Source organism: Bos mutus, chromosome 5, assembly GCF_027580195.1.
Source record: "Bos mutus isolate GX-2022 chromosome 5, NWIPB_WYAK_1.1, whole genome shotgun sequence".
Lineage (NCBI taxonomy): Eukaryota > Metazoa > Chordata > Mammalia > Artiodactyla > Bovidae > Bos > Bos mutus.
In genome coordinates, this window is record NC_091621.1 from 85,936,517 (window position 1) to 85,953,489 (window position 16,973).

General features: G+C 37.1%; 1 protein-coding gene across 1 annotated transcript in view; it reads right to left on the reverse strand.

The window, feature by feature from the left end:
• Positions 1–7,198: 7,198 nt before the first annotated feature.
• SLCO1A2 (solute carrier organic anion transporter family member 1A2) overlaps positions 7,199–16,973 on the reverse strand; it is a 51,312-nt gene continuing 41,537 nt past the window's right edge. Inside the window, exons 12-14 of the mRNA XM_005893224.2 lie at positions 14,466–14,530; positions 13,802–13,919; positions 7,199–8,619 (exon numbers count right to left, since the gene is read on the reverse strand). Of these exons, the coding sequence (XP_005893286.1) occupies positions 8,403–8,619; positions 13,802–13,919; positions 14,466–14,530 (400 nt within the window). The 3' untranslated portion in view covers positions 7,199–8,402. The remainder of the gene's footprint in view (positions 8,620–13,801; positions 13,920–14,465; positions 14,531–16,973) is intronic.

The window sequence follows — 16,973 nt, forward strand, 5'->3', positions numbered from 1 at the left end:
TCCTGTACCTCTTCATCTCTAGAAAAGTTCTAAGATCCTTAATGGTGATGACTACTCCTCATGACTAGCAGAAATCTTCTGCAAAAAATATGGGCTTGATTGCATGTATTCTCCCTTCACCAAAACTACATACATACTGACCTTGCCCTCTGCCTCCTAGAAGTAGTTTCTCAGAGCTATCCGAAATCTGTCTCCTGGGTGATAGTCCTCATTTTGCCCCCAATAAAACTTAACTTACAACTCCCACATTGTGCATTTTTAAGTCAACAATAAAATTTTAAAATTATCACTAAAAAAAACCCCACAGATACACTTCTGAGTCTCAACCAATCTCCACTGTTAAACTTGAGGCTGTTTCAACTTATATCCTTAGAACATTATGCCTTTGAATTAAGACTTCATCTCTAGTTCGGTTGGAAGAGATCATATATTTATCCAGAGTGAGATTCCAATCACAGTGGGCATGAAATTTAAATCATTTTTAAGCAATATATTTTTGAAAGGAGTGGAAGTAGAAAACATGAAGATATTCAGAAAGCAAGAGCAAAAGTAACATAAAAGTGAAATCATAAGCACTAAACAGCTTTTGTCTATTCACCATTATGTTTAAGACTGATCCTCCCATAATGATTCTATACATTTAAACCCTCTGTGAAATTGTCCTTTTGAGTCACATTCACTTTTTTTAAGTTATTTTTTAATAATTCTAATAATTTGATGAATCTGTTTTTTATCTGGGTTTGGGGTTGATGATTGTCTATTCTGTATTTTTTATTACCTTTTTATGTCTTGTAATTCTTTGTTGAAGGCACTTTCATGCATTGGAGAAGGAAATGGCAACCCACTCCAGTGTTCTTGCCTGGAGAATCCCAGGGATGGGGGAGCCTGGTGGGCTGCCGTCTATGGGGTCGCACAGAGTTGGACACGACTGAAGCGACTTAGCAGCATACATGTAGTAGCCAACAGTTGACATGGAGGTAAGTATTTTTCAAACTTGGAGATGAGCACATCTTTCCTTCTGCTAGACCTTTAGTGTGGGCTCTGTATCAAGAGTGAAGCTGGGTTTGAGGTGTGTTGTTGCACTGGTTACCCTCAGGAACTTCCCAGGTGGCTCAGTGGTAAAGAATCCACCTGCCAATGCAGGAGACACAGGTTCGATCCCTGGATCACGAAGATTCCCGTGGAGTAGAAAATGTAAACCCACTCCAGTATTCTTGCCTGGAAAACTCCATAGACAGAGGAGCCTGGCAGGCTAGAATGCATGGAGTCGCAAGAGTCGGACACCACAGAGTGAGCATGCGTGCACACACGCATGATTACCCTCAGTGCACCAAGAGCTTCAAATTCCTCTGGGAAAACTTTATTTGGGATCTTTACCTTTGTGGATTTGGTTCTCCCTTTGCCATGCTACCCATGAAAAATCTGTCTCTTGCCACTCACCCAAATATATCCCACTCTTCTTTTTACTGGATCCTTGTTACCATGGGTGTGATCTCGGGTGGCCTCAGTCTGCAGCAGCTTGAAGCAAGGTTTTGGTTCCCAGCCCGAGACGGAGGTCAGGCCAAGTCAGTGAGAGCACTGGATCCCAACCACTAGAACATCAGGGACCAGTGACCAGAGACAAGGCCCTGGCCCACCAACTGCACAGAAATGAATTTCCACATAGAGATGGAAAGTAATAAAACAAGTTAAGCGTTTGTTTATTAGGAGGAAAAAGAGTCCATGTGGATAGCAGGCACATAGGCAGGCTCAGAGAGAGTCAAGCCCTCATGGTAGTTTGAATCCCTTTTATGGGGCATTTCTTCTGGTTTTTTCTTCAGCAAATCATCTTGCTTTGCTTGGTTCTGAATCTCTATTTGGCTGATCTCAGGGTCGATAGAGTTAAAGCTATGGTTTTCCAGTAGTCATATATGAAAGTGAGAGTTGGACTGTAAAGAAAGCTGAGCACCAAAGAAACGATGTTTGAACTGTGGTGCTGGAGAAGACTTTTGAGAGTCCCTTGGACACCAAGGAGATCAAACTAGTCAATCCTAAAGTCAACAACAATAGGATCCTCCATGTGTGCACCTGGATCTCTTAGCCAAGATGAATTCTAGTGAAGAGGCCTATGAGTAGGTTGATATCACTATGAGGTGATGCCCCCTCTCCTTTGACTTCCAAGGAGCCTTTCTGTATGTTTATAGTCAAGAAGGTCTCTTTGACTTTGAGAATGAGGAATATGAGTTCTTTGATCTCTTATATGAGCAGAACTCAGCTCCTCCCTCACTCCTGATGTTTTAGAGGGCACCAATTCCACCTTCTTAGCCTGGACCCTATCTCTTGTCTCATGTGGACATGGCTATGGAGACAGGAAGGTTTGGTGAACCAGGGTCTTGGGGGTGACCTGTCCTTCCCTGGGTGGTGGAGCTTTTCTTCCTGCTGCCCTTCCCAGCCACAGGAGTTTTCACCAGCACCTCAAGCTACAGTTTTTGTTGCCCGTCCTCGTGGAAAAGCTTCTCTTCCTTAGAAGTTGTTGTTGTTCAGTTGCTCAGTGGTGTCTGACTCTTTGTGATCCCATGGACTGCAGCACACCAGACTTCCCTGTTCTTCACCATCTCCGGGAGTTTGAGGAAACTCATGTCCATTGAGTCAGTGATGCCATCCAACCATCTTATCCTCTGTCATCCCCTTCTCCTCCTGCTTTCAATCTTTCCCAGCATCAGGGTCTTTTCCAATGAGTCAACTCTTCACATCAGGTGGCCAAAATATTGGAGCTCCAGCATCAGTCCTTCCAATGAATATTCAGGGTTGATTTCCTTTAGCATTGATTGGTTTGATCTCCTTGCTGCCCAAGGGACTCAGCAGGAAACCTTTATTAAAATTAAATTTCCCATTTAACTCTAATGTTTGCATTGGGATTAAAAAAAAAATCATGATCCTCTTGAAGTATAGTGCATGGAATTTGTTATGACTTTTTTTGATTCTTATTCTAAATAAATATTCACTTTTAACTTTATTTTGTATTCATCATCTTGAATTTAGTAAAAATATTTATTTATTTATTTGGCTGCACCAGGTCTTAACTGCAGGATCTAGTTTCCTGACCAGGGATAAAACCTGAGCCCCCTGCATTGATAGCATGGAGTCTTAGCCACTGGGTCACAGGGAAGTCCCCATTTTGAATTTTTTTATAGGCCTCTCTCTCAAATTTGGTAAGCTTAAAAATCCATAAAACTCAGCCCTGCCTCTGCTAGTGACCAGGCTCTTCCTGTCTCCCTGCCACACCATGTTTCATCATCTTTCATCCCAGTGCTTCTTGTCACTCCTTGAGTCTAGCATCCTCACTTCCCAAAGGAAGAAGGAAAAAGGGCAAAATGTCTTCCCAGAAAGCTTTGTCTTCTTATTTTGGAAAGAAATCCCTTCCCATCTATGCCTCTGCCAGTATCTCATTGATCAAAGCTTGTAGTCTCTGTAACTGTAGCCAGCAGCAAAAGAGATGTTCTTACATTTGTTTCTACCCTTCTGTAAATCAAGACACAGTGTTAATCTTTCTTTTATCAACCCAGAGTCATCATTACCCTAAAGACCGGATGAGAAGCTTTTGGGAAAAAAAAAAAAGAAAAAAAACTCTGATTACTTAGTGATTCATCTTATGTCCATAGGGTTTGAAATTACTTTGTGCTGTTTGTCGTTCTGTCATTGTTTTCTATGTATATGTATTCACCTAATAAGATGGCACCAACTTGAATTTTACAGCCTACAACTTAGTTTGTTACCATGTCCTTACATACATGCAACAACACGCATATCCTCTAGAACCAAGCATAGAAAATAAATTGTTCAATAAACACCCACTGGAGAACCTTTGAAGCTCTCACAATTGGAGGACTCAGTTTCTTCCCTGACTGTAAAATGCCCTACTTCTTTTTTTATTGTTTTTGCTGATGTGTTCTCTGTGAAACATTACTTTTTCGTTGTATTTTACATGCACAGGGAAAGTGAAGTCACTCAGTCATGTCCAACTCATTGCAACCCCATGGACAGTAGCCTGCACCAGGCTCCTCCATCCATGGGATTTTCTAGGCAAGAGTACTGGAGTGGGTTGCCATTTCCTTCTCCAGGGAATCCTTCCTGACCCAGGGATCAAACCCAGGTCTCCCGCATCTGAGCCACCAGGGAAGCGAATCGCAGGGAAAAGAAATCAGAATATAAAAGAGACAAAAATGCATTGCTCTTTGCATCTCTTCCTGGGTCTGATGCAGCAGAGGCAACCACTTCTCTGTGGTTCTGATAAGATGTGTTTGCCAATTTTATCTGAATTTATCATGATTAAAACACATTTAACTCTGTGCTATAAAATATGAAACATTTCTCTCCTTCCCTTTATGCTTTTCCCCAATTTTCATGGTTTTTCTAAGTACTTATTTGTAAAGTTCCCATAAATATTAGTTATATTTACAATTATAAATAATATATTAAATCATTTCTTATTCTAAGAACTTAGGCTCCTCGCAATATTAAATAAGACCATGAATGACTCTAGGCTTCCCATTACCTGTTTCCTGCTGTTTCTCTCCTCTACTTTCATCTGCTATACTTTTACTTTTACCCTATCCTGAGAGAGGCCAAATGCCCAGAAAAATAATTGACTTTCCCAGGCTTCATGAACTTGAACAACAGAGGTCAGGAGTGGTCACAAAGCATTCCAACACTCAAGAACCATCAAAAGAGAACCCTACAGTAAAATGTCATCTTTCCCAGCAAGGAATAAGGGTGAGCCCAAGACACTGGGTCCAAAATCATATCTCTCTTGACCTACTTTGCTCCATTTAGGGTATTCAAGTGGGTGAACCGTGCATAGAGTTAAGACTCAGCTTTCCCTGATCACTTTAAACCCATCAATAGTAGTCAAGAAAAAGCCACAGGTACTCAAGCAAGACTCTGCTTTTTCAGTTTGCTTCCGTGACAAGGAGTCATGAGGGAACCCAGTCATGACACCGCCTGATTTTGACACTCATGGTCTTGCCAACACCATCTGCCCTGAAATCCATCAGGACTCATCTCTCTGTGTCAGTTACCTAAAAATTCCCAGAATTCCAGATGATCTCTCATCCCCTTCTAGTTTTCATTGTCTAATTTCCATACTTCCAATTATCAACTTTTTCTCTCAGACTCAAATTTTGAAATCTTCCCACTTTCAGTGCATCCTCTGGAATTCTGAGTCCCTCATCTCCAAAACTGTTCATATTCTAAAACTCATAAACCAGCATTCTTTTTCACAGCTTCAGCCTCACCAAAATCTGGGTTTCTCCTGAGGACTCTGCTTCCCCCAAAAGCTTCTCATATGGTAGCTGTTTTTCTCACAACTCTCTGGATACAAGGTGAGTCCTCGCTCCTCTTTTACCTTCCAGACCACTGTCCCATTTCCTCCCTTCCCAAATACAGCAGATCCAAGTTTCATTTCACCCCAATACCCAATGGTCCCTCATCACAGTTGGCACACCTCTCCTGAGTTGGAACTCCTCAGTTGCGATGATTTTAGCTCCATTCTCCAGTGTCAACACTCTTCCTGTCTTGAATCATGGTTCTTTTTAATACAGTCAGAGATGAAATGTCAAATTTCACAAGCACAGAATTTAACTTTTAATCCTCCACCCAAACCTGTTCTACTCAGTCCTCTCTGTTGCTTTCTTCTTAAATGATGCAACCAATTTTCAGGGGATCATATTGGTCTGCAGAGTTTAGTTGCTAAGTTTGAATAGCTGAAGAAAAAAAAAAACCAACAATCTTTGCTACATGATTTTTAATTACTTGCTTAAGTTTGTCAGTACTCTGGAAAAATGAGAAATATATGATATGAATCACAAAGGAAGGAATGAACAGAAAGCAAGTGATAGCATATTAGTGAGTCAGTTCAGTTCAGTTCAGTCACTCAGTTGTGTCCAACTTTTTGCAACCCCATGGACTGCAGCACGCCAGGCTTCCCTGTCCATCACCAACTCCTGGAGTTTACTCAAACTCATGTCCATTGAGTCAGTGATGCCATCCAACCATCTTATCTGCTGTAGTCCCCTTCTCCTCCCCCCTTCAATCTTTCCCAGCATCAGGGTCTTTTCCAATGAGTTAGTTCTTTGCATCAGGTACCCAAGGTACTGGAGTTTCAGCTTCAGCATTAGTCCTTCCAATGAACATTCAGGACTGATCTCCTTTAAGACAGACTGGTTGGATCTCATTGCAGTCCAAGGGACTCTCAAGAGTCTTCTCCAACACCACAGTTCAAAAGCATCAATTCTTCGGCACTCAGCTTTCTTTATAGTCCAACTCTCACATCCATACATGACTACTGGAAAAAGTATAGCCTGACTAGATGGACCTTTGTTGGCAAAGTAATGTCTCTGCTTTCTAATATGCTGTCTAGGTTGGTCACAACTTTTCTTCCAAGGAGCAAGCATCTTTTAATTTCATGGCTGCCATCACCATCTGCAGTAATTTTGGAGCCCAAAAAAATAAAGTCTGACACTGTTTGCCTATTTGCCATGAAGTGATGGGACCAGATGCCATGATCTTCGTTTTCTGAATGTTGAGTTTTAAGCCAACTTTTTCACTCTCCTCTTTCACTTTCATCAAGAGGCTCTTTAGTTCTTTGCTTTCTGCCATAAGGGTGGTATCATCTGCATATCTGAGGTTATTGATATTTCTCCCTGCAGACTTGATTCCAGCTTGTGCTTCTTCCAGTCCAGCGTTTCTCATGATGTACTCTGCATGTAAGTTAAATAACCAGGGTGACAATACACAGCCTTGACGTACTCCTTTCCCTATTTGGAACCAGTCTGTTGTTCCATGCTAGTTCTAACTGTTGCTTCCTGACCTGCATACAGATTTCTTAAGAGGCAGGTCAGGTTGTCCAGTATTTCCATCTCCTTCCAAATTTTCCAGAGTTTGTTGTGGCCCATACAATCAAAGGCTTTGGCATAGTCAATAAAGCAGGACTAGATATTTTTCTGGAACTCTCTTGCTTTTTCAATAATCCAACAGATGTTGGCAATTTGATCTCTCGTTCCTCTGCCTTTTCTTTTTTTTTTTTTTTAATTTATTTTATTTTTAAACTTTACATAATTGTATTAGTTTTGCCAAATATCAAAATGAATCCGCCACAGGTATACATGTGTTCCCCATCCTGAACCCTCCTCCCTCCTCCCTCCCCATACCATCCCTCTGGGTCATCCCAGTGCACTAGCCCCAAGCATCCAGTATTGTGCATCGAACCTGGACTGGCAACTCGTTTCTTACATGATATTTTACATGTTTCAATGTCATTCTCCCAAATCTTCCCACCCTGTAGCTCTGCCTTTTCTAAAACCAGCTTGAACATCTGGAAGTTCACAGTTCACATACTGTTGAAACCTGGCTTGGAGAATTTTGAGCATTACTTTACTAGCGTGTGAGATGAGTGCAATTGTGTGGTAGTTTGAGCATTCTTTGGTATTGCCTTTCTTTGGGATTGGAATGAAAACTGACCTTTTCCAGTCCTGTGGCCGCTGCTGAGTTTTCCAAATTTGCTGACATATTGAGTGCAGCATTTTCACAGCACCATCTTTTAGGATTTGTAATAACTCAACTGAAATTCCTCCACTTCCACTAGGTTTGTTTATACTGATGTTTCCTAAGGCCCACTTGACTTCGCATTCCAAAATGGCTCTAGGTTGGTGATCACACCATCATGATTATCTGGATCATGAAGATCTTTTTTGTATAGTTCTTCTATGTATTCTTGCCACCTCTTCTCAATATCTTCTGCTTCAGTTAGGTCCATACCATTTCTGTCCTTTATTTTATAAAGGACAGAATTTCATAATCTATTTTAAAAGAATCATTTCTGGAATGAATAGGAAGAGTTAAAGAAAAATTCCAAAATAGAATTAAAAAATATTTAGGCTTCTTTCACTTAAAGTCTTTGACTTTGTTCACCTCTTTCACTTTGTTCACTTAAATTTGAGCAAAATCCTTAAATATTCACATACGAAGAAAAGAATTTCAGTCTCCTAATAATCATGATATCAAAGCAGGATTTCAGTAGAATTAAATAGATTTTCATAATAGGAAATTTTCAAAAATCATTTGGAAGAGATGTGGGAAATATTTTGCGTGAGTTAAAAGAAAAATTGTTGTTTTAACAATTTAACATGAAAATAAAGCTGGTTCTAATATCCTGTTTTGTTTATAAATGTCTCTCTGAGGAAAATCTCAAATGCCATTGTTGCCTCAGAAATACTATCATGAATATTTTTTCTTCTTGAGTTAAAAAAAAAAATGTTAAGGTTCTTAAAAATAAGGAAAAGTTATCTGCCATACCTCTATTGATTTTAAAAATGATTAAGTTGTATTGTGTTTTCCAATTCTGGAAAGCATAATATAAAAGAGTATTACAGCTTTGTTTTCAATTCATCATCATTCAAAACTTTGGCATTTTGATCCATTTCTTTGCCCTCATTTTCCTTCCCTGTAAACTTTGCCACAAGCATAGTTTCTGAAGAGGCATTTTCCCCAGGTAGTCGATACTTCCTCAAAATAAAGAGGATCAAAAAGGCTGGAATATAGCTTGATCCTCTTAGTGCTGCCGGTAATCCAAGATAGATGTATCTATTTTAAAAAAAAAAGTTAAAATATATTAAAACTTACAAAGATACAACTAGTTTTGCATATTTTTAATTATTAATATTTTACCCCACAAGGACAACAGCAGCTAATTGTTTTGCATGTCAGCCTTAGGAATGAATCCCGTGAATCTTAGGAATGAACCTAATGAACTTTCATTCATTAGCTGATGAATTCTAACTTTTGTTAAAATGATTTGGGGAATTTTTTATCCAGGAAAATCAAAATTTATTTTCCTCTTTTTAATCTTGTGTTACTGTTTTTATTTTATCTTTTTACATTAAATATACTAACTTAAATTTAATACTGACAGTGATAGCAGTTTTTTTCAGAATTAGCAAGAATGCTTCCAAAGAATCACCACTAATTGTAATATTTACTCCTGTGTTTCCTTACATGATCTTCATCAGGTTAAGGAAATTGCTTTTGCTTCTGAGTTTGCTCAAAGTTTTAGTTTTGAATTTGTAAAATATCACCAAATCATTTTTCTGTATGTAGTTAGCAGAATAGCCAAGACTAGTATTATTATTCAGAACAAACTCTGTTAGGTTTTACACATTAATAGATTCAATTTGTTAACTTTTTGCATGTATGACTAAAATCAGCTTGTACTTTTTGCCTTGTACTGAACTTGTCCAATGTCAATATCAAGATTGCAGTAGCTTTATAAAATGAACAGGGAAATTTTCCCTCTTTTTCCATTATACAAGAATACCTTGTATAATGCAGGGATCATCAGTTCATTGAAGATTTGTAAAACTTGCCTTCAAAGCTTCTGGACTTGATGCCTTTGGAAGATGAGAATTTGTGACTCATTCACATTTTTTAATGACTATGAAAATACAGTACTATATATTTATAGTAAAATTTGATAATACATATTTATCTAAAAAACTTCTACTTAATATGCTTCCAAATTACAATGTTTAAAATTCCTAAGTATCTGTATTTATATTTTTTTCCATTTTTAATAGTGCTTATTTGCGCCTCTTCTCTTTATTTGCCTTTCCAGATTGTTGTTATTATATTTTAATCTTTTCAAAAGCACAGCTTTTTTGTTACCTCGATGGTCTATAGTCTATTTATGAATTTCTGCTTCTTGTATTCATTTTCCTAGTTCTAAAATTTTCTCTTATTAGGAAACATATCAAGAATTAAGGAAAAAAAGAGTTAAACATATTTATACTCATCACCCAGGTTTTTTAAATGATTAAATTTTGCCATTTTTGTTTCAGACCAATTTAAAAGATATTAATACATTTAATTCCTCTGTGTATTCCTATGATCCAATTATATTCTAACCCACTCCAGATGTAACACTATGTTGAATTTTATGGATTTTGTTCCTACTTTATTTCGATAGCTTTACAAATTACACATGTATCCACTCATACTTTATACAATTATTGCATATATTTTTACATTTTAAATAATTGGCATAATATTATGTTTTTATTCTGAAATTTTTTTCTATCAGTCCACCATTTTAAAACTAGGCTTATACGTGTAGTTCTACATTGTTTATTTTTAACTTTTGAACTATATTGCAACATATGAACATAAAAGCGATTGGTTTGCCCCTTTTCTGTTTACCCATTTCTGTCCCCTGTAACTTTAAAAACCTAATTATAGTAAAGAAATCACTAAACAATTGAAACTAATTCCTGATTTATGCTTTCTTGAATGTACACCATGTGTTGCCTAACCTGTTGATTCTTTTCCTAGATAAAAAGAAGTAAGAATGAAGAATTAAATAGTTAAAAAATGATAAGCTCTCTGCCCTCCAACAGCCCTTTTAGCAATCCTGCAGGAAGATCATTCAGGCAAGTTAACACCTGAAGAGTCAGCCAGTCTGCACTCAAAGGAGAAGAAAACAGAACCAACTCCCCTGCCTCGATGATTCACTGAGATCCTTCCCCCCCCAAATATTTTTCCTTTAAAAACAGTCATGACTGAGCAGAATCCTTGGAGTTGGTCTCTGGACATGAGTTCACCTTCTCCCAAGATGGGCATCTTTTCTGACTCAAGCGCATTTCCTCTCTACCAAACTGCCTCTCGCAACCAAACCTGCTGCTGCTGCTGCTGCTGCCAAGTCGCTTCAGTCGTGTCCGACTCTGTGTGACCCCATAGACGGCAGCCCACCAGGCTCCCCCGTCCCTGGGATTCTCCAGGCAAGAACACTGGAGTGGCTTGCCATTTCCTTCTCCAATGCATGAAAGTGAAAAGTGAAAGTGAAGTCACTCAGTCGTGTCCGACTCTTCGAGACCCCATGGACTGCAGCCTACCAGGCTCCTCCGCCCATGGGATTTTCCAGGCAAGAACACTGGAGTGGGTTGCCACTGCCTTCTCCGAACCAAACCTGCGTTCGGTAATAAACACTCCACAGCTTATTATCCATTTTCCTACTGGACACTTTTGTTAAGATTTTTTCTAATATTGATAAAACTGCAATAAACCTTGGTTGACATGTCTCCTTGTGCATGTGAGCAAGAGTGTCTCTAAAATATGTCTGAGGATTTTAGAGGATGCAACTTAGTAGAAAGAAAGAAAAGAAAGAAAGTGAAGTCGATCACTTTCTTTTGTGTCCGACTCTTTGTGAGCCCATGGACAGTAGCCTGCACCAGGCTCCTCCATCCATGGGATTTTCTAGGCAAGAGTACTGCAGTGGGTTGCCATTTCCTTCTCTAGGGAATCTTCCCAAACCCGGGATCGAACCCAGGTCTACCCTCATTGTAGACAGATGTTTTACTGTCCGAGCCACAAGGGAAGTAGGTACATTTTGATGTCTGCAACTTAGTAAATATTTCCCAAAAGTTTTTTCAGTAGTTTTGATTCACCACCAGCAGTGTATGAGAGTTCCTGATGCTCACGTTTATGTTCTCTCATTCTTCACTGTCTATAGTGTCTTTAATTACAAACAAGTTTTTAGTTTTATATGCAGTCAGTCACATTTGCCCATTTCTTGTTCTCTAGTTTGTGTTTTTGTTTCAACCCAAACCCAAGGCAATAAGGATCATAAAGATATTAGGATCTATGGTTGTTGATAATCTATCCCTATTGGTTGAATCATATTTCTTTATAAGCCATATGTTTATTTCTCTGGGTTGTGCTTATGTTTTTTTCTTAATTTGAACATTTGTAATTTCACTTTGATATGTCTATTTAATTCATCCTACTAGGCATTTAAAGAGCACTTGTGATCTGAAAATGTATGTCTTTATTAAATTCTAGGAAATTCTAAGCCATTAATTCATTAGTTTATTTCTGCTATTTCTTCTGCTCTCTGTTTTGAAAATTTCTGAGATATATCTTTTAATTTCTAATTGATCTTTAAAATTATTAAGGTGGTTCTTTTGTGTTTATGAGATCAAATCATTAATTTTCATTCCAGATAATTTCTATAATACCCACTTTCAGGTCACCAATTCTCATTTTAACTTATGTGGACTTGAAATTTATTATCTATTTAGAATTCCTTTTATTTCAATGCTACCATTTAATCTCTAATATTTCCAAGAGTTCTTATTCATATTCTTATTTCTCCTAGAATTTTTTTTGTTATTTCTTATTCATTTTAATGGGTATTATGCTATCAATTTATTATTTTTAATCCTATTGAGCTGGTTAAACATCTTATTTTAAAGTTTGTCAGACTCTTACATTAGAGTAAATTTAATCTGGAATGAAGTCACCTTTCAACTGGTAATTTATGTGCTTGTCATTTTTACTATTGGATTTATTCATGTATTTTAATGTTTTAGTTTACAAGCTCTTTTTGAGTATTTTGTTGTTTGTTTATTTTGGTTTCCTTTGCTTGCTTTGTTTCTCAGTATTTACTCCTCCAAATCTGCTCATTTTCCCTTTGCTTTTCCAACTTCCCTGGGTTCTTAGGTCTTTCCTAGTTTTTTTCATAGTGATACTATAAATAATCACAGAGGGAGCAGATCATTTGATCTAGTTCTTGGGTGTATCTGTATCTTATTCCCTCCTTAGTATCACAGCAATAATATGCAAAATATTTTTTAAAATCTATTTTACAATGAGATTTCTATTATTTTCCTATGGTTGCTGATAGTTGGGTTAAAAAAAATCACTATATTAGATAATACTTGCATAGTCAGATGGTTCAAATCTACTATATCCTCATGAATTTTTCACCTGTATTTTATATTCACTTGTTGTAAAAGTTTGTGTTGCAATTTTCTACTCTGTAGACTGCTGCTTGTAATTTTGTGAATTTTTGTTTTATATATTTGAAGTTATAGTGATAGATTTATATGGATTCATGATTGTTATATATTTTTGGTAAAGTATTTCTTTTATTATTACATAATACCCTTTTTTAACTCTATAATTTTTTCTTACTTTAAATTCTGTTTTGTCTTATAGTCAGTATAACCGAGGAAAAGGGAACTGATGAAAACATGAATCTCATTGTCTGCTTTCTTCACAGTTCTTGACATATATATCCTTTTACTGATCAAGAGAAGACCTTAGCCTCTTTTAAACAATACCAAATCATTTTTTAGTTATTAAAAGAGTTGTCTTACTGCCCATAGTGAGCAATTAAGACAAATCTAAACAGAATTCAGGTCTCCAAATGGAAAATAATCTGAAAATACAGAGAAAAATGGAAGAGTTTTGTTCAAAAACAGGTTGGTGTCCGATGACGTTTGTTCAAAATCAGATCCATATTTACAAAAAGTAAAACTTGAAGAAACACGAAGAATACTGTGTCAGTGAAATTTACCAAGGGAGAAAAATATTTTAAAGATCAGAAGTGGATGGCCAAAGGAAGTAAGGATTTAAGCTAGTAAAACGCTGGAATGATGTAGGATTAAACGGGGATACTTGAGAGTAATATAATTTAGATAGGTAGTCACTCCACAGACATGGCCTTCAATAATATACTGATTGCAACCAATTTAAGGAACAACCTTTTGAAAGCCACCTGTGCTTATATTTATCAAGTGCTTTGAAAATATTGAGGAAATAAAATGAATATGTAAATAAGAAATGGCGATATAGTATCAGTACCTATTTTGTAAATAAAACCAAAGTAGTCTAGTCACTTGACAAAGAAAGTGTTAGACATGTACTATGGTACCATGTACCATTTTATACATTATCTCTGCTTAGAAAGCAAATTTTAAATTACTATCTTTACCTGAAGCTGTTGGAATCGTATATCCTGCATGCCCCTGACTCACCACACTTCAAAGTTCCCCAGTGTAAACATGTGGAGTCCACTAAAGCTCCAAAATATATAGGTGCAGGAATTCCAGCTACAATTAAAAGGGAGAAAGAAGAATCCATTAGCAAGGTAAGAAGATACGTTGTTTTGTTTGAAAGTATTAAAAGTTTCTCTATTTGTAGAACAGTTTAACAGAATATAAATCTACAGCTTTAAATTTTACTTTTAGAAACTAGAAGTTACTTTTAGAGTTAAGTTTCTAGATTTAAAAAGGTAAGTAATTAGATGGATAAAGGCAAAATAAAAAATTATCAGTAGAGAAAAGCATTGAATTAATGATTATTTATACTTTTTTCTGCAATATTTTGGGTGAACCACAAGCACATTTTATTTTAACAAAGCATTGCCTCTTTGCTTTTCAAGTTTATTGATGAAAAGTAGAATGTCAGCTAGGTCTTTTTCAAGTAAAAGGAAGAAGTTTTTCATTTCTTCTTGTTCTTTATTCTCATACTAATTACAAAGTGCTATTTACAAGCAGAAGGGATATTTGCTAAATTGTTACTCTGAGGGAGTGACTTCATTTACTTAGTATTTAATAGTGGTCTGATGTGATATTGGGAAACATAATTATTTTTACCTAATACTCGTGTACAAAATGCATGTAATCCCACACCAAGAGACTTCTCTTCAGGCTTGACACACCTAAAAAATTAATGAATTCAAAAATTTAAAAACTACCATAGTTTCTTAAAACAACTATTTGTATGCTAGTAACACATTGAGCATTAGCAAATTTTCTTGCATACTCAAGTCTTGGCTATTCAAGGCCTAATTATTCAGTTCATAAGTTTCACAGAAGCCCCACCTCTGGTCTTTGGCATTTTATCCATCACTTTTTGCTCACTCATTTCTATCATAAAGTTATCAAAGAAGAAAACATTTCATATCAATTGATTTCTACCCCAGTATCCTCTTCTCAAAGTAGTTTGTGATTCTAATGGTTATACCTTTAGCCTCAAACCAAAGAAGAATGCAACCCTAGGTGTATTTAAATTATTCGTATTAACAAAATACAGAAAAGCCAAGGATTTACATAAGTAAATGTAAAGAGAAAAGAAAACAAAAATAAAAGTTTTCCAAGGAAAGTGATTAAAAAAAAATCCAAAGCAAACATATTTTAAGTGATTTGGTATCTATTTAAAAGCTGCACAGATTCATCCATTCTTTCCAAAAATTCCCCCACCTTTTCACCATTGCCTGAAATTCCTTACATAGAAATGTGTGTGTGTGTCTGTGTGTATATAAGTCACTCAGTCATGTTCAACTCTTTGGAACCCCTTGGACTGTAGCCTGCCAGGCTTCTCTGTCCATGGAATTTACCAGACAAGAATACCAACCCAGGGATCAAATCCAGGCCTCCTGCATTGCAGGCAGATTATTTACCACTGTGCCACCTGGGAAGCCCTTATATGTAGAAATAAAGACTATCATTTCCCATGGCATTTTCTATGCTCCACTCACTTTAGCATAAGCATGGCTATCTGCTCAATTAATTCGCTTAGAGATTTCCTCTGTATTCCCTTCCCTTCTTTGACTAACCAAAGCTGAGAAAATGAAAGCAAATTTTTAAACAAAAGGACACAATACATTTTTAGCAAAAACATCATATTATCGGTTCTTACCAATTATCTTACCAATTATCATATTATCTTCTTAACTTGCTAATGGATTCTTCTTTCTCCCTTTTAATTGTAGCTGGAATTCCTTCACCTAAATATTTTGGAGCTTTAGTGGACACCACATGTTTACAGTAGGGAACTTTGAACTGTGGTGAGTCAGGGGCATGCAAGATATATGATCCACCAGCTGGCAGAATAGGTTAAGATAGTAATTTTTAAAATTTGCTTTCTAAGTAGAGATGATGTATAGTTCATGATCTGAGCTGACTGTGGCTCAGATCATGAACTCCTTATTGCCAAACTCAGACTTAAATTGAAGAAAGTGGGGAAAACCACCAGACCATTCAGGTATGACCTAAATCAAATCCCTTATGATTATACAGTGGAAGTGAGAAATAGATTTAAGGGACTAGATCTGGTAGACAGAGTGTCTGATGAACTATGGACGGAGATTCGTGACATTGTGCAGGAGACAGGGATCAAGACCATCCCCATGGAAAAGAAATGCAAAAAAGCAAAACGGCTGTCTGAGGAGGCCTTACAAATAGCTGTGAAAAGAAGAGAAGCAAAAAGCAAAGGAGAAAAGGAAAGATATAAGCATCTGAATGCAGAGTTCCAAAGAAAAGCAAGGAGAGATAAGAAAGCCTTCCTCAGTGATCAATGCAAAGAAATAGAGGAAAACAATAGAATGGGAAAGACTAGAGATCTCTTCAAGAAAATTAGAGATACCAAGTGAATATTTCATACAAAGATGGGCTCAATAAAGGACAGAGATGGTATGGAAGCAGAAGATATTGAGAAGAGGTAGCAAGAATGCACAGAAGAACTGTACAAAAAAGCTCTTCATGACCCAGATAATCACAATGGTGTGATCACTCCCCTAGAGCCAGACATCCTGGAATGCGAAGTCAAGTGGGCGTTAGGAAGCATCAGTACATCAGTACAAACAAAGCTAGTGGAAGTGATGGAATTTCAGTTGAGCTATTTCAAATCCTGAAAGATGATGCTATGAAAGTGCTGCACTCAATATGCCAGCCAATTTGGAAAACTCAGCAGTGGCCACAGGACTGGAAAAGGTCAGTTTTCATTCCAATCCCAAAGAAAGGCAATGACAAAAAATGCTCAAACTACCACACAATTGCACTCATCTCACACGCTAGTAAAGTAATGCTCAAAAATCTCCAAGTCAGACTTCAACAATGTGAACCGTGAACTTCCAGATGTTCAAGCTGGTTTTAGAAAAGGCAGAGGAACCAGAGGTCAAATTGCCAAAATCAGCTGGATCATTGAAAAAAGGAAGAGTTACAGAAAAACTCTGTATCTCTACTTTATCTCTGTTTTATTGACTATGCCAAAGCCTTTGAATGTGTGGATCACAACAAACTGTGAAAAATTCTGAAAGAGATGGGAATACCAGATCACCTGACCTACCTCTTGAAAAATCTGTATGCAGGTCAGGAAACAAC